Raw genomic sequence first — 26608 nt, 5'->3', positions numbered from 1 at the left:
GCGTGTCCTAATAAATTCCTGCAGCTGAAATTCTCGCGGCCAACTAGATAGGAAAAACCTTGCGGATACTGATTTTTTTTTTTTTACAAAATGCGTTAACTTTTATATGCCCCGTCTGAGGCAGTGTTGATAGGTTATATAGAGCATGAATTAATTTAGTACATTAATGAAATTATTATTATTATTATTATTATTATTATTATTATTATGCATAGATGCAAGATGCAGTTGCCTTATTACACAACACTAGAGATGAGTGCGGACCCTTGTGTTTTAGTTTGGTTTCCAATTCATTATCATATTTTGGTTTTGGCAAAATCACCAGCACGAGTTTTGGTTTAGAATCCGATTTGGGTTCGGTTTAAAAATCAATTAATAAAAATTGTATTCATTGATAAAAAAAATTGATAAAAACAACTGAAATCATGTCATTTTTGCCATCCAATACCTGAAATTCGGAATTCAAAGTCAGAATTCGAAACCGCGGAAGGAATCACTCCAGGACTCGGTTCAAATTGGATCTCTGCAGAGTTCCAGCCCAGGTTTTGGTTCAGTTCGGATTTAAAAAAGTCAGGTGGATTTGGATATTTGGAGAACTGCACGTCTCTACCTAAAGCAGTTCACTGCAGAATAATGTGAGTGCTGGTCCTAAGAGGACATTTATATATACGTTCCAGTCGGGTCTGGCACTCAAAAATAGCAACAAAAAGGGTACTTGCCCGGGTGCTCGATCTTTGTGGGGTCACCACATTTGAATAAATACTACAAAATAAGCATCAATACGGGACTCAATTTGAATTTTGACAGCAAGGTGAACTTTTATTTGTCCGTCCAAGCGATTTTTCCGGTGGTGGACAACTTTCCATAGCAAGATGCTGTGGAAAGCCGCCCACCCCGTCGGTCATCTGCTGGTAATACCATGAAACCAGCTCAAATGGAAAAACTGAGCGACTTTCACCCAGTGTGTTTGGGTCTTAAGATTCAGTCTTGGTCTGTGGTCTACATGTAAAACTTCACGGTCGCTGCTGGTTCCAAATAATATAACTTCATCTAGCAACAAAATGCCACACTACAGTATATCAGCTTTACGTAGCAACTAAATAGCGCCACCTGGTGACCAAAATATAGTGAAAAATGGCAGAATAGATAGATTTAAATAAAAAATTTAAAAAATCCATTATGGGTTTGTTTTTTCTTCTAGAGCAGGCTTGTCCAACCTGCGGCCCTCCAGCTGTTGTGAAACTACACATCCCAGCATGCCTTGCCACAATTTGGCTATTAGGGAATGCTAAAACAATGGAAAGGCATGCTGGGATGTGTAGTTTCGCAAAAGCTGGAGGGCCGCAGGTTGGACATGCCTGTTCTAGAGTGATATGACTCATAAAATAATTATATCATACATGCGAGTCGGGTATAAAGGTCAGAAAATTTCTGGTTCTCATCCCTGACCCGGCATTGAGGTTCTAGGTACGGAAAGATCATACCTCCTTAGGCATCTTCTGTCAGAAGCCTGGCATAGGAAGGGTTAATTCCCCTCCAGCATGAGGATCAGCCGGAGCTACAAAATCCGAGATTTTCCAGGCTGGCTTAAGACACCCACCAACCCCTCCCACCCCCCCATCCACGTTCCCCACATTTTATCTGGGAATACAGCTTTTCATTGACAAATGCGATGAATGGCCAGGGCGACCTTGCCAAGAACCTGCGCTGCTTTTCCTGCGGGCTCAGGAATAAAAATAAAAAAAGGAGAGAGAGAAAAAATGCCCCTCTCATTAAGCTTGTACGTTTCACAATCTCCAACCTAATTAACAGCCTCCCACCGGCCTATAATTCACTTTATTTAAAGACGCCGTTAGCGCTCAACAAAGGGGTCTTCAAATGGGAAATGAATGAGTTTAGAGTTTTTTTTCTCCAGTTTTTATTTGTTACAATGTTTTCTTCACATGTTGTGAAACTAATGAAGATTTTTGGGTGGCAGGGCGATGGTCTGGACATCCAGGTGGGCCTGATGCAGAGATGAACATAGGCGTGATTGGGAAGTGTACCTGGCATGTGTCTGCAAAGTAGGTAACTGAGCAAATGCAATTACAGGTGATGCAAACGCACAAGCAAGTCATCCGCATCTCCACTTGTGACTGAGGAAGTGGAACTGGGGGCACTGACTGCACCAGCCCCTTACACGCCCCCGGCCCTCCCTCCCGACAGCGAATGGCCTGGCAAGTGTGCAACTCACCGAAGCTCCCGGGGTCTGTACTTGTGCAAATATGCCATGTCCTATCCTTACTGGGCACCTATGCCTAGTATATAACCATTGGGCGCCAATGCCTATTATATAACCATCGGGCGCCAATGCCTAGTATATAACCATCGGGCACTTATGCCTAGTATATAACCATTGAGCACCTATGCCTAGTATATAACCATTGGGCACCTATGCCTATTATATAACCATTGGGCGCCTATGTCTAGTATATAACCATTGGGCAGCTATGCCTAGTATATAACCATTGGGCACCTATGCCTAGTATATAACCATTGGGCACCTATGCCTAGTATATAACCATTGGGCACCTATGCCTAGTATATAGCCATTGGGCACCTATGCCTAGTATATAACCATTGGGCACCTATGCCTAGTATATAAACATTGGGCACCTATGCCTAGTATATAAACATTGGGCACCTATGCCTAGTATATAACCATTGGGCACCTATGCCTAGTATATAGCCATTGGGCACCTACAGTATGTCTAGTATATAACATCGGGCGTCTATTCCTAGTATATAACCATTGGGCACCTATGCCTAGTATATACAAATTGGGCACCTATGCCTAGTATATAACCATTGGGCACCTATGCCTAGTATATAACCATTGGGCGCCTATGCCTAGTATATAACCATTGGGTGCTTATGCCTAGTATATAACCATTGGGCACCTATGTCTAGTATATAACCATTGGGCGCCTATGCCTAGTATTTAACCATTGGGTACCTATACCTAGTATATAACCACTGGGCACCTATGCCTAGTATGTAACCATTGGGTGCCTATGCCTAGTATATAACCATCGGGCTCCTATGCCTAGTATATAACCATTGGGCACCTATGCCTAGTATATAACCATTGGGCGCCTATGCCTAGTATATAACCATTGGGCACCTATGCCTAGTATATAGCCATTGGGCACCTACAGTATGTCTAGTATATAACATCGGGCGTCTATTCCTAGTATATAACCATTGGGGACCTATGCCTAGTATATACAAATTGGGCACCTATGCCTAGTATATAACCATTGGGCACCTATGCCTAGTATATAACCATTGGGCACCTATGTCTAGTATATAACCATTGGGCGCCTATGCCTAGTATATAACCATTGGGTACCTATACCTAGTATATAACCACTGGGCACCTATGCCTAGTATATAACCATTGGGTGCCTATGCCTAGTATATAACCATTGGGCACCTATGCCTAGTATATAACCATCGGGCTCCTATGCCTAGTATATAACCACTGGGCACCTATGCCTAGTATATAACCATTGGGCACCTATGCCTAGTATATAGCCATTGGGCACCTATGCCTAGTATATAACCATTGGGCACCTATGCCTAGTATATAGCCATTGGGCACCTATGCCTAGTATATAACCATTGGGTGCCTATGCCTAGTATATAACCATTGGGCACCTATGCCTAGTATATAACCATTGGGCACCTATGCCTAGTATATAACCATTGGGCACCTATGCCTAGTATATAACCATTGGGCACCTATGCCTAGTATATAACCATTGGGCACCTATGCCTAGTATATAACCATTGGGCGCCTATGCCTAGTATATAACCATTGGGCACCTATGCCTAGTATATAACCATCGGGCACCTATATCTAGTATATATTGGGCACCTATGCCTAGTATATAACATCGGGTGTCTATTCCTAGTATATAACCATTGGGCACCTATGCCTAGTATATAACATTGGGCATCTATTCCTAGTATATAACCATTGGGCACCTATGCCTAGTATGTAACCATTGGGCGCCTATGCCTAATATATAACCATTGGGCACCTATGCCTAGTATATAACCATTGGGCGCCTATGCCTAGTATATAACCATTGGGCGCCTATGCCTAGTATATAACCATCGGGCACTTATGTCTAGTATATAATCACTGGTAACTGTGGCTAATATATTAGCCATGGACACTCATGGCTAATATGTTATCAAGGGGCACCTAAGGCAAGTATGTATTCAGTGGGCACTTGTGCCTAGCATATAATCAGTGGGCACATATGCCTAGCAATGTACTCAGTTGCCACCTATAGCTATTATATAATCAACGGGCTCCTGTGGTTAGCATATAATCAGTGAGCATCCATGCCTAGTATCAGTGGGCACCTATGGTTAGTAATATATATTAAGTGGACCCCTGTAACTAGCATATAATCAGTGGTCACCTAGTATCTAGTCAGTGGTCACCTAGTATCTAGTCAGTGGTCACCTATTATCTAGTCAGTGGTCACCTTATATCTATTCAGTGGTCACCTAGTATCTACTCAGTGGTCACTTAGTATCTACTCAGTGGTCACCTAGTATCTGTTCAGTGGTCACCTAGTATCTATTCAGTGGCCACCTAGTATCTACTCAGTGGTCACCTAGTATCTAGTCAGTGGTCACCTAGTATCTATTCAGTGGTTACCTAGTATCTTTTCAGTGGGCACCTAGTATCTATTCAGTGGTAACCTAGTATCTATTCAGTGGTCACCTAGTATCTGTTCAGTGGTCACCTAGTATCTATTCAGTTGGCACCTAGTATCTATTCAGTGGTCACTTAGTATCTACTCAGTGGTCAGTGGTCACCTAGTATCTATTCAGTGGGCAACTAGTATCTATTCAGTGGCCACTTAGTATCTAGTCAGTGGTCACCTAGTATCTAGTCAGTGGTCACCTAGTATCTAGTCAGTGGTCACCTAGTATCTATTCAGTGGTCACCTAGTATCTAGTCAGTGGTCACCTAGTATCTACTCAGTGGTCACCTAGTATCTACTCAGTGGTCACCTAGTATCTGTTCAGTGGTCACCTAGTATCTATTCAGTGGCCACCTAGTTTCTACTCAGTGGTCACCTAGTATCTAGTCAGTGGTCACCTAGTATCTATTCAGTGGTTACCTAGTATCTATTCAGTGGGCACCTAGTATCTATTCAGTGGTAACCTAGTATCTATTCAGTGGTCACCTAGTATCTGTTCAGTGGTCACCTAGTATCTATTCAGTTGGCACCTAATATCTATTCAGTGGTCACCTAGTATCTATTCAGTGGGCACCTAGTATCTATTCAGTGGTCACTTAGTATCTAGTCAGTGGTCACCTAGTTTCTATTCAGTGATCACCTAGTATCTACTCAGTGGTCACCTAGTACCTACTCAGTGGTCACCTAGTATCTGTTCAGTGGTCACCTAGTATCTATTTAGTGGCCACCTAGGTTTTTCCCTCGTGGACCCGGATCACCGGCAGTGTAAAAGGGGTTAACTCGTGTCCCTTTACACAGGACTTCTACCCAGGTCCAGGACCTAGGTAGAGGGCAGTGTAAACGGGTACACCGGGACATCCATTTACAGCAATGGGGGAAGCCCAACCTCCAGACCGTGGCATCCTGCAGTCAACATGTAGCATGGACGAGGGGTGCACACAGCCTCCGCTGCTGTCTGCTGTACTGTGCAGACAGCAGCGGAGGCAGGGAGGAGGCGAATGGATTCCTGTGTGCGGCATCTATTCACCTCGCGGACGGGGGCTGTAGGGGTTAAGTCATCTCCAATCACCTCCCCTGTTTACACTGCGGGTTGGTACCGCAGTGTAAATGGTGCAAATCCCGGATCCGACCTAGCTTGAAACCCTGCTCCAAATACCGGGTACACTGGATCCGGGTTTTGGGTGTAAACGGTGTTTTAACAGTCAGGAGCTGATTGGCCTGTGATAAAGTACCAGGCACTTTATCACTTTTCCTCCCTTATCACTGCTTCATACATCTACCTCCTAGCATCTAATCAGTGGTCACCTATGTATATAATCAGTAGTATGTCGGAACCTATAACGTGCATATAATGTTGGCGGACATCCCGATCACTGCGTATGTGGCCCCATAGCGCACTCCTGGGCCCATCAAAAAAGCAGACCCTTCTAGATCCTGATAACAGAAGTGGGTCTTTATTTCTTCTTGTAGCCAGGACATAATAAAATACGCGGGCCGCCATGTCAGCGATTAAAAATATTGGAGAGAATATATATATATATATATATATATGGTGATGTAAGTGCATAGAGATAAATCTCACACTATCAGACAATTTGTTAAGGTGACAGCGAGGTACACGGTGCCTCGTGCAGTAGAACAGGCAGGCTCTCTGCTCTCCGGACACGTTTGAGCTTTTCTTAAACCCGTGTTTGGCGCAACGTACCTGCAGCCACATCACTGCATTAACTCTCCTCCAACTTACCCAGCATGTCCTCGGAAACAGGTGTCCTCAGGATGTCCCCCGTGAATTCACAGGTTGTTTTCCTGGCATCGATCCCAGATGTGCCTTCAAACACCTGCGGAGACCCGGGGCAAGAACCCAATTACTGGCAATTAGTGAGGATTAGAGCAGACACCGCAGGAGAAAGTCAGGTCCAAATGAATGCAAGGGATAATGTTTGGGGATTTAGGAGGGGCCCTCCCTGCTCTTTCATGCACACACTGGACCTCTAGGCCGTCGGGGAGGCTTTTAACGGTGATTGGGGCCGGGGGTGGCAGTGAAGGGGTTAATGCGGGGATTAGGGACCTCGCTATGTGTGTGTGTGTTTGTTAATTTAACTCTTCTGTTGCTGCAGGTTATAAGTGATTGCCCAGCGAGCGACTGGCAGTGCCCAGCTACCAACTCTTCAGTGCCCAGCTACCAACTCTTCAGTGCCCAGCTACCAACTCTTCGCGCTGGTTCTAAGACTTCATGAGAAATAAATATAAAAGTGCCGCAATTTCTCTCCATTTATTGCAACCATTTATTTATTGGCACCATAATGTTTTCGACATTCACAAGGTCGGCAGTGATGAAACGTCGACACCAAAAAAAAAGGTTGACAGAAAAATGTTGGAGTGCCTTTTTTTTTTCTTTTTTGGTCTAAAGCTCAATACCTGAGCATGTTCCCCCCCCCCCCCCCCCCCCAATTAGTGTAGGGCATCCCCTCGCCTCGCTCGCCAGGCTTCAGGCTCTCGCACACTTTACCGTCTCCAATCCCAAGCCGCGTGGATCGCGAAGCATGAAAATGTCCAAAAAATTGAATTAAATTCATGAAAAACCCATGTCGACATTCCATGTATCGACCACTGCAATGTCAACCTTGTGCTTGTGTCGACCTTTTTTGCCAATGTTGACCTTGTGCGTTACAAACTCTCGGGGTCTATCTAGACGGGTACGGGTTGTTGGGTAGACAGTGTCAAGGTTGACAGTCAAAAGGTTGAGACATGAAAAGGTTGACATGCATTTGGTCGACACAAGCAAAAGTCAACCTTGAAAAGGTTGACATGAAAAAAAGATCGACATGAGTTTTTTTTGGGGGGGGGGGGGGTGTTTATGTTGACATAGGGCTACATGGACACCATATGACCTGCATGTACCTGCATGTCGACCTTTTATATGTGTACCTGCATGTTGACCTTTTTCATGTGTCAACCTTTTCACCGGTGACCAATAATGGTTGACCTTTTGACTGTTGACCTATACACTGTTGACCTCATGACCTCATCCCTATCTAGACACTGAGGGTAAATTTACTAATTCTTCTAAAAATGTAAAGAGGTGATTTCACCCATAGTAACCAATCAGATTCTGTCCATCATTTTCAAGGATGCCATAGAACAGGCATCTCCAAACTGTGGCCCTCCAGCTGTTGTGAAACTACAAATCCCAGCATGCCTTGCCATTAGAAATAATAGACAGAACTGATTGGTTGCTATGGGCAACATCACCTCTTTTCCCTTTTAGAAGCTTTAGTAAATTTCCCCTTAGAGGTACAGTTAAGAGGCAGGTTTTAATGGTGCTACTGGTGCTTGCGTCATCATCCTCATCATCTGTAAGGCATATGATTAATCAGTGTTCACCATTGTGGGCGGGGCTTGGTTACGAGATGTGTGTTACCATGGTAGCCACCATACACTGCCTTGTAGGCTGGTGGAGAGAGGATGGAGCTGTGGGGTTTGTGGGTCACCAATCTGGTGTTAGGGAGCAGTGTGGACATTGCAGTATAATGTCTCAGCACCAATCTCCTTAGTGATCACCTGCTGGGTGACATCCATGCAAATCGTCTTGTGTGTGTAATGTATACCGTTTTAACCAGTACAGTAACGTTTTTTAACGGACTGTACCGGCTAAAAAATAAATGTACTACCGATGTACCGGTTTTCTCCGACGATCCTCTGACTCCGCAGGACATATTTAAAAATTACTATCCGTCCTCAGGTGGGGGCGTGGCCACGTCCCTTATATCAGTGACCACGCCCCCTCTACCGGTTTCCATGGCTAAAATGTCGGAGGGTATGGTAACGCTGGGTACACTCTAAGTGATTTCAGCAAACGATATGCACAATACCGATATCATTAACGATGCGGGCACCCATGGTTTGTTAATGACCCCCCCACACACCCTGTGTTCTGCATATGCAGTCAAATCAGCCTATATCGTCAGCATCTGTATGTTCAGCCGCGGCCATCTGGCGTCACTGATCCTTATCGGCCCAGTGATCAGGCATACACCTCCCCCGCCGCCCCGCACATGGTAATTCCAGCTCCTGTGCACGGCTACAAATCTGTTCGCAGCCCAGCACACAGGGAGAAATCAATTCACCATACAATGGATTGCCTCCTGTTCGCCAGGACTCAGCGCTGTGCTGGCCACGGGGAGAAGGAGGTCGCTGATGACATCAACGTCTCTTCCGCCCAATGGCCGGTGAATGCGTTTTCTGGGGAACGCCCATAAAACGTTGACGCCAAACGGCCTCCCGCCGTCAATCACACAGCGTGCGGCCATCGATCACAGGGCTTGTGCATGCGCAGTGCGGACTCTGCGCTTACACAATCCTCCGATGATCAGGGCTGAATCGGCCCGTAGTGTGCAGCTTATGAATAAACCTCATTTATTCGGGTTGGGATCATTTGGTCTACAGCATGATGGTCGACAGTCATTAGGTCGACACCATCAGGTCAACATGGGAAAAGGTCGACATGGGTCTAGGTTGACATGGTTCTAGGTCGAAAGGTCATTAGTTCGACAATGTTTAGGTCAACAGTCAAAGGGTCGACATGGGGTTTTTCACAGTTTTTTTACCTGAATGTCAACACAGTCGACATGGACACAGTTTAAAGTGTGCCACATCCCCTTGCATCGGGCACGGTGCCTCGTTGCGCTTGGCACACTATTTTATTCTCCCACTACGCCCTAGTGGATGGTAGGGCATGAAATACTGCCTGTCGGCACATGTTGGCTCAAAAAACAGTGAAAAACCCCATGTCGACCTTTTGACTGTCGACCTAGACAATGTCGAACTAATGACCTTTCGACCTAGAACCATGTCGACCTTTTCATATGTCGACCTAGACAAATGTCGACATTTTCACATGTCGACATAATGGTGTCGACCTAATGACAGTCGACCATCATGCCGTAGACCAACAGACCGCATCCCTATTGAAGACTGTTGTATCTGTACAGTTATATTCAATCCTTTTCTTCGCAATGACTGTACAGCCCTCATTCAGGGGTTGTTTGCTACCCGTTGCCATATTGTGGCAGAACACATGTCCCATTGACAATGGCCAGTCTTAGTAATGCATTCCTCCCGACATGGGGACATGGCTGCATTATAGTGTGTGTATAATGGGGCTGTCCTGTCTCTATTGTATGAGTGGATAGAGACCTCCACGGCCCAGATTGTTATTCCCGGCATTTTGCTAAACAGGATCTTTGAATTTTTTTGCTTGAAAAAACAAAAAAACACCTGGAATAGCGGGAAAAATGAAAGGCGAGCGGAGCCGTGTGATTGGTACAATATTTGACACCATTTTGCAGGAATTAACCCCCGGATCACGACTTTAATTAGATCCGTGTGGCCTAGAGCAAGTTAGGAATGTCCTGTGGCACATCTGCAGAGGGCCGTGCCTGTGTGTGTGACTCAGGCTAAGCCTCTCCTGCTCGCTCGGCACTGAGGCTGACTCTCTAATGGGATTAGAGGTGCTCTGGAAAGGTCTCGCTGGGATTAAACTAGTGAAGGTTGGCAGCTGGCCAAAGGAGGTTGCGCACAGGTCAGCAGTGGGCTACCCTGCGGCTACGTGCAGCTATCTGTAGGGGGCAGCAGCGTACGGGGTAAGTCCAGCAGGCCACTGCTGCTAAACTAGCGTCACCTTCAGCCAATAGGAGGTCGGATACGTCCTTGCCTCCTTATACATTGTCTGCATCGTTTATTTATCGTCCAGGCCTTTTCTTATGATGGGGAAACTACTGCCATTAAGGATTAGGATCTAATGTAATTAAAGTCAGAGGAGATATGATCACAGCATAATGGAATAGCATTCCCATTCTGTATTTTTTTTTCTGCTTTTCTAGTAGGTAGTTTAGGTGAAGTTAACGCCTAGTAGATTTCAGAACAGAACCAATGAAATGATTGCTTTTATTTTGTAAGCTATACTAGAAAAGCCAGTTACATTCTGATTGGCTGCTATGGGATAAACCTTTTTTTTTTTTTTTTTTACAAAAGATGATGTAATATTCCAAACTCCCTGGGGCTGTGGGTGACTGGCATCATAGAGTAGGTGGGGCTGTCATCAAGCCCCACCCCCTCCTTCAGTAAAATACAGAATGACTGGGGGATGATGAGCCAATTGCATTTGATAAGGCCATTCGTGTTATGACAGAGCAGGGGAGGAGGTGATAGTGGTGATAGAGCAGTAAGGAGGCGGGGCTAGTGGAGACAAAACAGGGATAGTGGTGATAGAGAAGGGAGGAGGTGGGAATAGTGGTGATGGAGAAGGGAGGAGGCGGGGCCAGTGGAGACAGAGCAGGGGAAGGTTGGGCTAGCGGTGATAGAGCAGAGAGAACTAACAGCTAGAGAAGATAAATCAGGAAGGAGGTGGGGCTAATGGATATAGAGCGTGGAGGAGGTGGAGCTTAAGGAGATAGAGCAGGAAGGAGGTGGGGCAATAGCAAGACATAAAACCAATCAGCAGTGACAACATTACCTGAACAATGGCCTTGGAGCCGACGACCTCAAGAACTTGGCCACTCCTCTGGGTCCCATCTGGGAGGGTGAAGTTCACAATTTCTGCGTACTGGGCGAACTGTGCAGAGATACAGACAAAGGTCCTCAGTATAAACATTCATTCTATTTTCATGCTTACACATAATATATATCTGATATTGCTGGCTGGCTGCTGCCATAGCTCTATGAAGGCTCACTACACATTCATGAATATTACTTTATTACTGTACCTAGAGACAAGTTCTACAGCGCTGTGCACAATAAGCAATTACTAAGCACGTGATGGGGACTGAAGTCATATTACAGAAGGATGGAGTAAGAAGCTGGAACAGTGCACTGGGAGGTACTCCAGCAATTGGAGTGACTACAGTCTGATTTATGTAAGGGCGTCACTTTTTGACAGATACGTAAAACTGTTCATAAAGCAAAAAAGGGGGATAGTTTTCAAAGCTTGGGGAGAAATAAAATGGAGAGAGATGAAGCATATTTGAATAGAGCTACAGTGATTTGATTGGCCACCTCACCCCCAGGCATCCCACCAGTGTGCCGGCCAGGCCCCCTTATGCCAACCAGTAGGTATGACAAAAAGTACCAACTGGCTGTGTTTGAAAAATGACAGGAGCTGGTGGTTTAATACTGTGGGGCAGATGTATTAAGCCTGATGAAGTGATAAAGTGGCCGGTGATAGCACAGCAGCCAAAACTGTAATTCTTCAAACCTAGCCTGTAACTTGACTTACTGTGCTTTATCACCCGCAACTTTATCACTTCACCAGCAGCACGTATGATATATCGGATTATATGGGGCACATCGCGGTTGCTTTTTAGCACCTGCAATGTATCGCATCCGATTCCCCTAAAAGTCCCCCAGCAGCTCCCCGGAAAAACAGGTCCGACTCGTCCCTCAGACAAGTTACACCTGTGTATGGAGACCTTTAAAGCCACAACTAGAGATTAACTGATCTGCGCATGGCTCAGCATCACCAGTAGATTTGTATTCTCAGTTCAGGACCATGTCTTTGCTTTTCAGTTATGTTTTACTATCATCAGGGTGAGAGGTTTGCTCTTTGTAAGCTTGGAATACAACACAAATGGGGTTATTCTGGTTCACTCGCAAAGGCAAATTCCTTCTCAAATGGATAAAACCATGTGCACTGCAGGTGGGGCAGATGTAACTTTTGCAGTGAGAATTACATTTGGGTGAGGTTTTACTTCAAAGTGATATCTACAGTCAGGCCCGGCGACAGGGGGACATCTGACCCGGGCCCCAAGGCTCGGAGGGGCCCCATGATCACGGGCACGAAAAAAAATGCACTCCATTTTTTTATTATGCTGTCTGCTCCGCCGCTGGCTCGGAGCAGACAACAAACATGCAGAGCGATCACCCTCTCTCCTCTCCTCTCCCCCCTGCCCTGGTTACCTGTAATCTGGTATTAAAGTCTAGCTGCGGAAGCCAGGGTAGGCAGAGGATGGCTCTGCTCCTGTATGCTGCTGAGCATGCAGCAGGAGCTAAAAGAAGATGGCTGCCCCCATACAGTCTACACAAAGATGGCCACCGCCCACCAATGAGAAGCCGGGGTTGCCTTCTCCAGGAAATATAGAGTACAGAAAAAAGGGGCGGGGCTTAACGGAGGAGTGTGAGGAGAAGATTTGCAGGAAAAAGGTCCAGAGAAGAACCTGCTTAATGCCTACTCCACCTTTTTAATTAACCAGGTAAGTGCCCTGGGGGAGGGGAGAGAGTATCTATCTATCTATCTATCTATCTATCTATCTATCTATCTATCTATCTATCTATCTATCTATCTGAAGTAGTTTGTAGAAGAAAAAATCTAGACACATACATACACACACACACATACACACGTGAAGACTAGAGGGAGGGGGGTGGAGATGTCCATGTACCGGGCCCCAAGATTTCTGTTGCCGGCCCTGTCTACAGTATATTGCAGGATAAAAATAAAGCAGTCAGTATATACTCTGCAAAGAAACAAAATAAACTCTCTGCACTTACATCTGCCCCACCTGCAGTGCATTTGTCCATTTGAGAAGGAATTTGCCTTTGCGAGAGAACCAGAATAACCCCCACAGCCTGTTTGTCATATCAAGAAATGATCAGAATAATTGACTCCACCTGATGATAGAAAGACACCGCTGAAAATCACAGAAAGCAGCCACTGAGGTAATGCGATGGGTTTATCATAAGACCTCTATTACTCAGAACCTTCCATCTCAGAGGTGTCGCCGTGCAACCGTGCAAGGTGAGGACTTGAAAGGTGCACAGGAAAAAAAAAAGATCACGTTTTCACAACCGCAGTAAGTGTCACCCAGTGCACAAGTGAGGAATTAGCCTCTAATGGTGTTAAAAGATTCACGATCATGAACTGATTTCAGAAATCCCACTGGCAAATCTCCCGTCAGATCAAGCTCCGCTGTATAATAACATTGAGGCTAATTCTTTTCTTTCATTGTTTTTTTTTTTTTTTGTTTTGAAGCCCCGATAATCTCCGGCCTGTGTTGTATAACTGCCGGTGAATTGTAACCTTTGTTTCCCTTCACTGAGAGTCTTTTTAATAAGATTACTAATTTGTGCCTCTCCATCATCGCCGCGCTGCTTACATCAAATGATATTGTGGCAGTTTTTATTGGCAGCGCAGCCTGTGGCTAAGGATCGGGACCTGGGAAAGGCCTGGAGGGACTCCAAACCGGACCTCTCTGGCTGCGTAACCCATATCCTCTGCAGCCAGGAGCCACTGGGAGCCACAGAGGCAGGCTAGGGGCCCGGGCATGTACACGTCCAGTGGATTTTTCTGGTACTTATGTAGTATCTGGGCTGCCGATTTCTAAATCGGGTACATCGCATCGCATCGCATGCGACCATCGGATGCGATGCGATGCGATGACCCGATTTTTCCATAGGAATCAATGTTAAAATGGACTGAGTCCATTTTAACATGGAATTCAATGGGAAAAAGGGGTCCTTTTCATACCCCTACTATCCAAGTGGGCATGGAGTTGGATATAAACCTGTGGCGAGCGTAGCGAGCCACCGAGCCCGAAGCGTGGCGAGCGTAGCGAGCCCCGCGAGGGGACACAGAATACCGTCCCCTCGCCACGCTTCGGGCTCGGTGGCTCGCTGCGCTCGCCACAGGTTTATATCCAACTCCATGCCCACTTGGATAGTAGGGGTATGAAAAGGACCCCTTTTTCCCATTGAATTCCATGTTAAAATGGACTCAGTCCATTTTAACATTGATTCCTATGGAAAAATCGGGTCATCGCATCCGATGGTCGCATGCGATGCGATGCGATGCGATATCGCATCGCATCGCATCTGATTGTATGCCTTAACTTAAGGCATACAATCAAAAAATCGGCAGCCCAGATACTACATAAGTACCATTTTTCTAATTAAACAACAGACATTCGGCCCCATCCCCGATGGTAAGGGTGTGCGCATGTGTATTTCTCGTCGGGCCGTTCGCTGTGGGGAGGGAGGGCGCGGGGGAGCGTGCAGGGAATGGCAGCAGGGGAACGCCCATCAGTTTATGGGATGTCCCCATAGGAACGCTGAGCGTTCCCCTCTTGAAGCAGGCGTGGCAAAGCCTGCTTGGGGAGGTAGGCTGATGTCACATGACGTCATTGGCCCGCCCCGTCTGACATTTATTACAGAAGAGGAGAGAAATCATTGGATGGTCAGTGACGAGGGGATGTATTCGTGTACAGCAAGAATTCTGCGGCAACCGGTGGTGTTTGTTGGGCTCTCTGGGCAGCAAATGTACAATGCCTAGCGAGCCGACCTGAATTAGGCCCAGAGTGTCCTTGTAAATGTTGCTATTAATTTTCTGCTTTCTTATACAATCCCACCAGGCTTACTTATACCGATCTGCTGTCTCCTGCTGCAATACAAACATTGGGTGTGGTATATGGCCGGACTCAGACAGCGGGGCGAGCGCAACAAAGCCCCTTGTGGGCTCGCTACGCTCACCACCTATTCTATTCTCCCTATATGGGGGTCGTGGACATTGGATAGGAGCCACTAGTGCTGAACGTAGGATCTGTTGGATCAGACAGCCTCCGGCAGCACTTGCTTGGATCGTATGCGATATGTTGTTTTCAAAAGGACCGCCTATGATAGAGGGCATCATGCAAACCTGCCGCCTGGGAAGGTCCCGCGAGGTTCAAAGGGGATTGCGAGCAATTTCCCCCCTTGGAGAAGTTGCACAAGTGTATTGAGGGCCTTAGGGCTGAATACATCTGTCCCCAACATCTGTGATGGAGAATGTTAAACAATCCTTAGGTCCATCTGACCATGGTCAACATGTTTTTTTTTTTTTTAGCCTCATCTTGCATTTTTGGGGTCATATGCAATAGGGTTAAACAAAATCCTGGAAAGCAGAACCGGTTTCCTTTAAACCGAGGCCGGGGTTGCGAAAACACACATTTTACTGAACCTGGGAGAAAATGTATTGAAATCCGAACTAGTTGGGTAGCATGTAAAAAAAATGGCAAAAAATTGTTTTTTGGACCCAATGTTTTTTTATCATGCCTAATTGGATCCCCCAAGGGGTAATTGTGGGAGTTCTATTGGAGATATTATTATTTATTACCCATAGCAAGATTAGATCAGATTATCTATTATCTTCTACAAGGTGCAAAATATTACCCCTTTTATACCAAAATGCCGGGTCGCACCCGGGTTTTTGGACCCAGCTTAAACTGGGTGTGACCCGGCGTGTGGTCCCTTTTACACCGGCACCCCCCTTCCCGGTGCAGGCAGTTCCTGAGCCAGCGCTTGGAGATGACATCATCTCCAAGTGCTGATCGCCGCCATCGGGACCCGATCCGCTGCGCTGGGGGCAAGTCCAGCACTAAAGTAATCTGCTGGGCTTCCCCCAGTCTCCATGCACCCCCCCCAGCCATCGTCCGGGAGGTGTATGGATGCCGCACACAGGCATCCATTCACCTCTTCCGCTTCTGTCTGCAGTGCAGGCAGTCTGTGCGGTCCGCAGGTTGTATGTCCCCCATTGATGTAAATAGGAGCCGGGTCGGATGACCTGGCGTACCCATTTACACCGCCCTCTACCCAGGTCCTAGCCGTGTTCTACCCAGGTCAGGACCTGGGTAGAAGTCCCGTGTAAAGGGACACGGCGTGTTCCATTTACAGTACACCGCTGCTGACCCGGGTCTGACCCTGCCGAAGACCCAGGGTTTTGCGTCGCTGTAAAGGGGTATAAATAAGAAATAGAATCTTTAATAATTTATCCTATAATCTGGGATGTGCATCAGGGGCATATGCAGTGGTAGCTCTTACCTTATGGTAGGAAGGGGGCTGCCGCTGGCCGCAATGCCGACACCCCCCCCCTCCTGCCCCCAGCAGCAGCTTTGGCATCAGTACTGGCGACCTCCGTACTGCGAATGCGGCCAGCTTCTATGGGTTGCTTTGGCAACAGCCCATAGAAGGGAAATCACGGTACCGGAGCCCGTACAATACAGATGACAGGCACCGGGACCAGTGCATTTTATGGGCTGCATGAGAACACCTCCCAATGGGACTGACTTGGGTGACTGGCAGGTCGGACTTCCAATAGGAAGTCACTGCCAGTCACAGTGAAGCCAGTGCAGTCTCACAGACTGCATCTGGCTTTACTACAGTGGTGGATTTTATCTAGGGTAAAAACAGCCATTGGGCATATGACATATGTAATCCCTACATAAATATCCCTTAAATATGCGGGTACACAGAAGCAGTGTTATTTATTAGGTACACCGAATAAGGAAAGAGGTTTTGTTAAGGACATTGGACAAATTAATAATAATAATAAAATATTGCAGGCTGTTTTAAAACTAAAAATCAACTTGTTGAAGGTCACAAAGACAAGGCGACATTGGGATTTGGCTGAGGAACCCCATTGACTGCTATTACGCTGTGACCTGCGTCTCGTGTTCCCGGGTTCTGTGCCGTGATTACAGTAAACAGATTCATCCTCCACTGCAGGCAGCCTGTTCCCTATCACTCTGCTTATTATGGTGACCTTGACAATAATGTGTTGTGTAATAACACACCCTGATTGTCACTGCGCACAAGTCACATTCATCACACCTGGTGTTTACTGTAAAGATTCTCTTTCCTTATCCCAACAAGGGGCAGATTGGGGCCGTCCGGACTCACCTTACGGTGCAAATTCTTCCTCCTGTATTCATCTGCCTGCAGCCAGCCGTCAAAGAACAGACATGGGCGCTCTACTTAGGGCATAAACAATACTATGGGGCCTATTTACTTGCAGCATAGCCCCCAAAAATGGGTAAATATTTAAAATCTACCCGGTGGCTCAGATTGGTTCACCGACATCCATCAGCGCATGTACAGTGGTGCAGCTGCTGCGGCAAAGGAGGAAGTAATGTCATCATTAGGCTGGGCACACGGTAACCTGCAGCTGTGGAAGGGTCAGGGTTATGCACAGACTGCGCACACTGGGAGAATCATTCAGTGGTGAGTGAGTTGTGTGTGGATTTGCACCTGGCCGGTGATCGGCAATATTTTCACGTCCTTTGCACACTTGCAGGGGGCGGGATTTCTCTTTGTCTGAGCGGCGACTATCTGATTGGAGGGCTCTGCTAAATCACAGAGCAGCAATCAGGTCTGAATTAGGCCCATAGTGTACTGAACGATAACACATCCAATGCACAAACACAACAGGGTCATTAGTTGGACATGGGTAAGGTCGACATTGAAAAAGTCAACATGGTTTTTAGTTTTTTTTACCGGAATGTCAACACAGTCAACATAAACACTAAATCGTAGCACGGCGTCCCCTTGCATGGGCACGGTGCCTTGCTACGATCAGTACACTATTTTGTTCTCCCACCACGCCCTAGTGAATGGTAGGACATGAAATACCGCCTGTCGGCACATGTCGGCTCAAAGAACAGTAAAAAACCCAATGTCGACCTAATGACCCTGTAGACCTAATGACCCTGTTGACTTAACCCATGTCAACCTTAAGTCATGTCGACCTTAAGTCATGTCGACGTAAATGCAAGTGGACCTCATGCTTGTCGGCCATCATGCTGGTGACCCAATGACCTTATCCCGTTACATCTGCCCCCCCCCCCCCCCCCCCCCCCGCAGTGCACATGGTTTTGTCCATTTGAGAAGGAAGTTGCCTTTGCGAATGAACCAGAATAAGGGCCCTTGTCACTGTTTCCTGGTTCTCTTTATAAATCTACTCTGTAATAGGCCCTGCGACTTCCTTGCGGTGCCAAATAATTAATAAAGGATAATAATAATAACACGTTGCCTAATGTGAGTGTCTCCCAACTCACTGTATCCGGAGCACAGATCTGACCTTATCGGCCTTGATTAAAAAACAAGAAGCTACTGAAGCTAATTTCATATTGTTCGTTGTTGATGCCTTGCACACAGGATTTCTTCTGGTGATCAGGTGAAGTGACTGCTTATTATACGCCCATCACCCAGACACAACAGACAAATACAAGCTTCATCATCTTCCCTGATTACAGAGGAAGCTCATTGCTGGAACATGAGCACACAACGCATTCACGGCTCTCTCCCGAGTGTCGTTACGCCGTACACCTGCGCTGGGAAAATAGATTACACGGCAGAAAATTGCAGCTTGTCTGTCACTTATGGGGTATTTTCTGTGCGTTTGCCCACACATTCTGATTGCTGTGTTATTATTATTACTAGTAGCGCGTATAGCTCCCGGATGACCCCGAGCGTTGACAACTGGGAACAAGCACAGCAATAACACAAGACTTCATAATAACAGAGAGCCGTGATCAGGATATAGGGAGGTCACACGGCCCGTACGACCTCGATAGGCCGCCGTATCCAGGCTCGCTCCTTCACTGTCCATCGCCGCATTTATATTGGCTTTAGCTATAGAAAGTATATACATTTATTATAATTCTGTAATACATTTATGTACCCTGTACTTGTCCTCTATTATAGCTAACTGTAGGTCACTGTTTCCTGCTTTGCTTATTTGTTTATGTACTCTGTAATTGGGTGCTGCGACCAGCGAAACGCCCAGCTTATAAGAGGCTGGGTTCTCCCCTGGCGACCATCAAGTGATTTCTCCTGCTAGCGGCCAAGAGATTCGCCAAGGGGGGGGGGGGATTCATCCGGGCAGCGTCAAGTGACTACCGCTTAGTGAGCGGTTTTGAATTAGACCCAAGGGCGAAACTACCATAGTTGCAGGGGGTGTAGCTGCTATGGGGCCCAGAGCTGAGAGGGGCCCACTATGCCTGTCAAAGTACCTTGTGCTGTATACATTTTTCAGCATTAGTGGATAAATAGGGGCCTTTGCAAACTTTTGCTATGGGGGCCAAATGTATCTAGTTCAGGGTTGCCAACCCTCCCGGAATGGCCGGGAGGGTCCCGAAAATCGGGTCACCCTCCCGGCCCCCCGGAAAGGTGGGCAACCCTCCCGGATTCTGTGGGACCCCCGCTTCCCCCCCCCCCCCCATGATTGCGCCCCCCCCCGACCGCGGAGTTTAAATTACCTAATCTGCAGACCTCCGGGGAGGGGGCGGGGCTAAAGTGTCATACTCACATCATTTAGCCCCGCCCCCTCCACGGAGATAGTCAAATTGAGTCACTTTCCTTCATGGGGGCGGGGCTTAATGATGTCACATTTAAGCCCGCCCCCCGAACTCCTGCTGACAGTCTCCTCTCCGGTCTTCTCCCGGAGAGGAGCTTTCAAAAGTCGGCCACCCTGATCTAGTTCATAGTTGCCTACTCCCTGAAATAGCAGCAATCTCCCGCTCTCCCTCATTAGTCTAGCAATCTCCCTCATGTCACCTAGCCCACATTACACTGTTACACCATAGTTACCTCCCCTCCTGCATTCTGCAGGAGACTCCCTGAAATAGCAGCAATCTCCCGCTCTCCCTCATTAGTCTAGCACTCTCCCTCATGTCACCTAGCCCACATTACACTGTTACATTTTTTTGGGAAAAAAAGGAATGAGAGACAGATACATTTACATTGAATCATCAGCACCATTTCCCAGCACTTTACCAAGTATAGTAGCTCTTACTAACTGCTTTGGGGCTCATCTACTGTACACTTGCATAGAAGTCATTTTAAAAGATTCCCCTCAGATGTAGCAGTACACACCCACGCTTCTAGGTGCCACGTACACAATCTCTTTTCACAATCTCTCCATATATGGAACTAGACACGCCCTTTGGGTGGAGCATGACATGCCCCCTCAATGGGGCGCATTGCAAAATTCTATTACCAACTATAATCTCCCTGAAACTAGTTTTCAAAAGTAGGCAACTATGATCTAGTTACGCCACTGATTAGGCCCTTTATCTCTGTCCAAGTTTTGATACATCTCCCCCTGCATGAGGAATGGGATTTATGTTCTAGTCATCTTCACCATTATTATATTTATTTATTTACAGTTTCTTATACAGCGCAGCAGATTCCGTTGCGCTTTACAATAGGAGACCGTGATACAACAAACTGGGTATTTACAGACAGTCAAAGGTAGGAGGGCCCTGCTCGCAAGCTTACAATCTATAGGGAAAAGTAATCGGCATAGTGATAGCTCTGTTGCATGCTACGCACCTTTACATTATCCAGCACCACCAGTGGCCCATTTACCCCACACACTGTCCGGTAACCTGAGGAAAGAAGAGAAAATCATTATCAACGTAGAAAGGTTCCGTTCTGCCACAAGCTGCCATGTTCTACTGTGTACAGCAGCAGTTATTGGTTACAGCTAGTGCCACTTACTATATGGTATCGGGCGGTAAGATAACTAAGATGGGAATTCTAATAAATATATATATATATATATATATCCTGTATGTATGAACAAGTGCCCAGCATCTCTTCTTCATTCTTTTTATATACCCCATCCTAACCTTCTCATTATGCTGAGTTCTACCCCTTCTGTGTCACTCCTGTCTGTCTGCCCCTCCCCTTTAGAATGTAAGCTCTCACGAGCAGGGCCCTCTCTCCTCATGTGCTTTCCTAAGAATATATACATCTCTGCCACCCTGATAAGTGCTCCAGTGTCCTGTCCCCAGATGCAACTATCCTTATATACCATGTACTTGTCCTAACTTGTTTTGTACTGCAATTCGTTATTTGGTTTTTGCTCATTTGTGTATTGTCAGACGCCGCAGAACCCTTGTGGCGCCATATAAATGAACAATAATAATAATATGTAATCCCATTGGAACTTAATAATGAGCAATATGATTGCATTCTGCTCGCGTCTCGCTGCCGCGCCCCGGAGGCTAATATCTATAACATATAACACTATATACCGATACAGTAAGGACATAAAACTGTCCTGCTACAAACAGGGATCTGCTGGCTGGAATGGCAGCAATTAAGGGCCTGGGCTGAGGCACAAACAATTGGGAGAACCTCCCTGGAAAGCAGGCTGTGTGGGTGGGCTGCCGCTTTACAGCAGGAAAAGTAAAAGCTGTTGCCAGTGATTGCCAATTCTGTAAAGGGAAAAGAAAAGTCTTTCAACCTGACCCCCATGCACACACCCACCCAAATTTCACAGTTCCTGTCATGTATAATCACCATTAGCCGGGAGAATAATGCATTATTAACTCACGTCTGGGCGACCAGAGAGGAATCTAAGCGTGCTGACAAAAGAGGAACTATTCCGACTTCCCAGAGCCACTAATTGTTCCTTCCTTGGCCATCTGGGGGGTGAGGGGTGCTACCTGCCCCAGGGCTGGACGAAGACAGGGTTAGGGGCATGTGGAGCATTTATTGGCCACACAGGGGCAAAAGTATATCAGATATATAAAAATAAGGCCCTGGGTTCCATAGGTTGTGACTAGCAAAAGTCTAATGTCGTCGCTATTGGTTACCGCACACTATCACAGGAGCCCCACACAGGTATCACTCTACCTGAGCTGCTTTATGCAAAGTGTAAGCTCATCAGCTGCCGCTTGTGGGACTACAAGTCTCAGCCAGCCAGCCCGACATCCAATTTAAAGCCAGTGTCATGCTGAGATTTGCTGACAAGCTGCCACAGCTGCCTTTTCTGTGCCAGAAGATGAGTTTTGAAGGGCATGCTGGGGCTTGTAGTTCACCCCCTCTATCTGTATTTTTGGATGAGCTTTGTTGAGATTTTTTTGCATAAATTAAAAAAACCATACTGTATATAATTGTGTATTGTACCAGAGCAGACAAGGCAGAACCAGGGGACCTGACACCTGTCCGGGGAAGACGTTGGGGCCCATTTACTAAGCATCCCATGTACAATGCGATCTGAGCGCCGGGCTCTTACTGCATTGCAATGTGCGATCCTAACATCCGGATGTATCTTCCTGCAGACGCAGGGTCTTTGGGATCTTCTCTGCAGGATCTATCTGCTGCGGCCCCCCCTAAATACATGTTAGACTCAATATTGCGGCTTACCCCCGAATTAGGGAATTAGCCACAAATATTAAATGATAACCCAGCGCTGCTCTTATTAGGGGTGTGCTGATAAGATAGCAATAGCTTTGTATATATATATAACGGAATTTATGTTGTAGTGTTAATTTGATATATTACAATATATCAGGCAGCGATATATTGCAGCGTTTCAGCGCTCGGTAAGCAAACTGAACAAGCCCCAGAGTTAGAGTATAATAGTGTGCCGAGCGTAGTGAGGCATCGTGTCCTTCGCTCACCATGCAATGAACATGTCAACGTATGTTGACATAGACACCAATAAATGCAAAAAAAAATCATGTTCTTTTTCATGTCGGCCTATTGCTTATGCTGACACTGTCGACCTAAGGCTTGTTGACCTTTTTTCACGTGTCGACCGTCAAACAAAAGTGGTCGACCTGTTGACTGTCAACATTCTTAATGCCGACCATATGACCCATACCCGACTGGTGATATGTTTGTCTAACACTAAGCAAGTGGGTGGACGTACGGTAAGTTGTACAAGCGCCATGGAATACATATATTACTCTGGCAACATGGCTGCCAGAGGCCTTTGCTAGGAAAACCAACTATGGCGGAGCTGGAGGCATTCCCTGAACGTTTTCAGCTTTTAACTCCTCTCTCCTGCCCTTTGCTCCCCAGCCATTGTACGATGTGTCAGTCTGGACGGTGTTGTCACGCCGACCGCCCTATCCTGAGCCAGCGGACCCTGTGAAAAGCGCGGCAGGGAATCTCATACTATGCCACTAATTAAGGCTGCAGCGCAGGGTTCCCATACAACACACCTGCACAGTCATGTGAGAGAGAGAGGAAGAAAGGCCCATAGAAAGGCCGGGCCTAACCAAGCGTGAAGAGAAACAAGACTGAAACAAACAGGGAACACAACCAGGCCTTGGGAAGACAGGCACAGCCGCAGATACTTCATCGCTCTTTCACTCGCAGGAAAAGATTAATTTGCTGGTGTCGATGCTTTTTTTGTTGCTGCCCCATTTGTGTGGGCTTTGTCTCCGGCTACCTCAGATGTGGCACAGGCTCTTTTTGTCTAAAGGCCTTACCTTCATGTGCCAACGAGTGTCTGAGGGACTTTGTCTGCAGCCCTGAGCTGTTCCTCGTTCTCCTGTGGCGATGGTTCCACGTTGGGTTTGGTCAAGAAGATTAATTTGTACCATCCAGATAATGGGCCTCATTCGGCCACCTCAGAGTCGTTGGCCGTGGTTGTTCTTCAACGTTATGTTAATTCTGGTATCAGCTGTTGCTATCAAGTGTCTGTAGATGCGATAATACCGCCATGTACATCTTTCAGGTTCACCATGGGTACCAACATAAAATGTTGCACCATCCCTATGGTAGATGCTGATTGTTCGCCTGAGTACGGCCGGGAAGGTGAGCGATAAAGCATCTGTGTACCCAACCGGACACGCTCATGACGCCATGACACGCCCATAAGACAGACCAGTTTTGTACGTCTGTATAGACACTGCTGGTACCATGCATCTCAATCGTGAGCGCGCCTCTGTGTTTTACGGCATGCGCTGCAGCAGACTCAAATAACTCAGTAAACATGTAGCTCATGTAGTGCCGTGTAGCTCTGCCCCCTTTTTGGACCTCTGGCTGCACCGCTGGGCTGATAAAACACTAGAAATCCTGACAGGGGGTGGGCTGAGGTAACTTGCCTCAGTGCTCCCGATTCCTCTTCATTTTGCTCCACTTGGCCAGGGTTACTTACCGCATGGTAGTGAGGAAACTGAAAGTAAACTACAGCTCACTGCAGCAAGGGCTGCTGGGAATTCTAGATTATTTTCTGTTCTTCACTACAGTGCGGCTCCTCAACAGGGGGAAGCCCTACAACTACAAACACTACCAACCCACTTTTGCAGGGGGGCTGTCCCGCCCTTTCCGCTCCTCTGCTCCTTCAGGATGAGCCTCTCTAATGTTTGGGGAGGAGCGAGCAGGAAGTGGAGAAAATGGAGTGCTTTTTGTGCGCGTTATATAGCAGGAAGTTTGACCGGCATTTCCAGCCGATTAGATATATCTATGGTACAACTGTATATCATAAGATATATCGATTTATCGTTGCTAGATATATCTTATGCAACATATCTTATGCAAAAATAAAAAATACAAAATCGGATGGAATCACTCCCAGGAAGGTCCAGGGGGAGTTCAAGGGAAATCACATCTGACTTCAGGGTCAGAAGTATCGTTGTAGTGTATGGGGCCATTAACACCACCGTCTCAACATCAGTATGTCAACATGGTCCAAACTGTCGACAGGCACCAGGTTCACATCCTCAAACTGACAACAAATGTCATCATCTGAAATGTCAACATTCTGAAGATACATATGATTAGGCAGTAGGCACTGTATGGATGGTTAGGTTTGGGGGTAACCAGAACAGAGGATACCTGCACCAAAACTGGCGCTCATGTGACCACCAGAAACTGCAACATGCTGGGACTGCTGCAGCCGCTGGGACCATTGGCGGATTCAAGGGGGGGGGCACCCGGGCATGTGCCCCCCCCTGTTATTTTATTTTGTAGCTGAGGACCAGGGCTTTCCAAAGAGCCCAGCACCGTGTCTCTAGCCGCCCGGGAACCTGAGATATCGCCTGGCAAACCTGTAACGTTTTTCCCCATAGGATAATATGGGACCCGTTAGTTCCGACTCCCACCTGGTTCCAACGGCTGCCGGTTCCACTACTGGCATCCCCTTCAATATGATACCAGGCTGGTCCATATTGGTCAATCGTTTCCAGAGATATTGCGTGTAAACTGATTTTTTTATTTTTGAAATGTAATTTCATGGTGATTCATGTTTTTGAGGGCAGATTACTCTGGAACCAAACATTCCAGTTTCACTGGACCAAAATCATTCAAAGTCCACTCAAAAGTTCTTCAATATGATACTTGTCTCATGTAAATGGGTCAGTTGGTTCCGAAGATATAGCCGGTTAAATGAGATAACTGGTTAAAGGGGGAGAGGGGTGATTTTCTCTCCCCCTCACACCAGAAAATGCAGGGACTAGGCTGGTGTAAAAGGGGCCAACCTGGGAATGCATTTTCCGGTGTGAAAGGGGTATTATTTCAAATATCCGGGACCTGCAGTGCTCTGAATACAGCCAGGCTCTGCCACTGTCAGTGGCAATCACTTCTGCCTGGCGGCGGCTGTCCCCCATTTACCACGAGCATGTATTCCCCCTTGGCAATGAGCATGTAATCTCACATGGCAACGAGCATGGAACCTCTGGCAATGAGCATGGAACCCTTGGCAATGAGCATGTAGATAAGCAGCACTTATGTAGCATCATTTTTAATAGGCATTATGGTGTTTGGCATAATACATAATGGCGTGTAACTTAACGTGTAATGGACATTATGGTGTAAATGTTTAATGGTGGACAATGTCCCTGTTTATGAAGCGTATTGTGAATTTTGGCTCAATCCATGTGGCATTATGTGAATTTTGGCTCATTCCATGTGGCATCATGTGTAAGGGGCAAGTATAATGGGGTCTAGTATTTTGTTGCATAATGTGTAGAAGTTGTATATGGTGTTGTACATTACACTCAAGGACACGCCCCTTGTTGAGTGGCCACACCCCCTTTTCTGGAGCGCGCCTTTGGTGCGCGCACAACTACATCCTTCACTTTTGTCGCCATGGTGGGCCTGCGTATTTTAAATGCCAGGACCAATCATACCCAACCCATGGACACTTGCATTAGCATAAGGTAGTAATCTGTCTCCCAAGACTTGCTGCAAATACAGCCATCTTACAGCAGACATCATGCCCAGGAAGGGAACATGCATTTCCCATCCCCAGGCTTTAGACCAGTGGTTCCCAACCTTTTTTCTCTCCTGTACCCCTT

The 26608-nt window shown here is 46.7% G+C and overlaps 1 protein-coding gene across 1 annotated transcript in view; it reads right to left on the bottom strand.

Moving 5' to 3' along the window:
• ATP6V1B1 (ATPase H+ transporting V1 subunit B1) overlaps positions 1–26608 on the bottom strand; it is a 64254-nt gene that overhangs the window by 25522 nt on the left and 12124 nt on the right. Inside the window, exons 2-4 of the mRNA XM_083185998.1 lie at positions 20901–20956; positions 11281–11379; positions 6511–6604 (exon numbers count right to left, since the gene is read on the bottom strand). Of these exons, the coding sequence (XP_083042124.1) occupies positions 6511–6604; positions 11281–11379; positions 20901–20956 (249 nt within the window). The remainder of the gene's footprint in view (positions 1–6510; positions 6605–11280; positions 11380–20900; positions 20957–26608) is intronic.

Source organism: Crinia signifera, chromosome 1 (genome assembly GCF_055691185.1).
Source record: "Crinia signifera chromosome 1, ASM5569118v1, whole genome shotgun sequence".
In the NCBI taxonomy this organism is placed as follows: Eukaryota; Metazoa; Chordata; class Amphibia; order Anura; family Myobatrachidae; genus Crinia; species Crinia signifera.
Note: the sequence above shows the minus strand (reverse complement) of the source record. Positions and strands in the feature narration are given on the sequence as shown.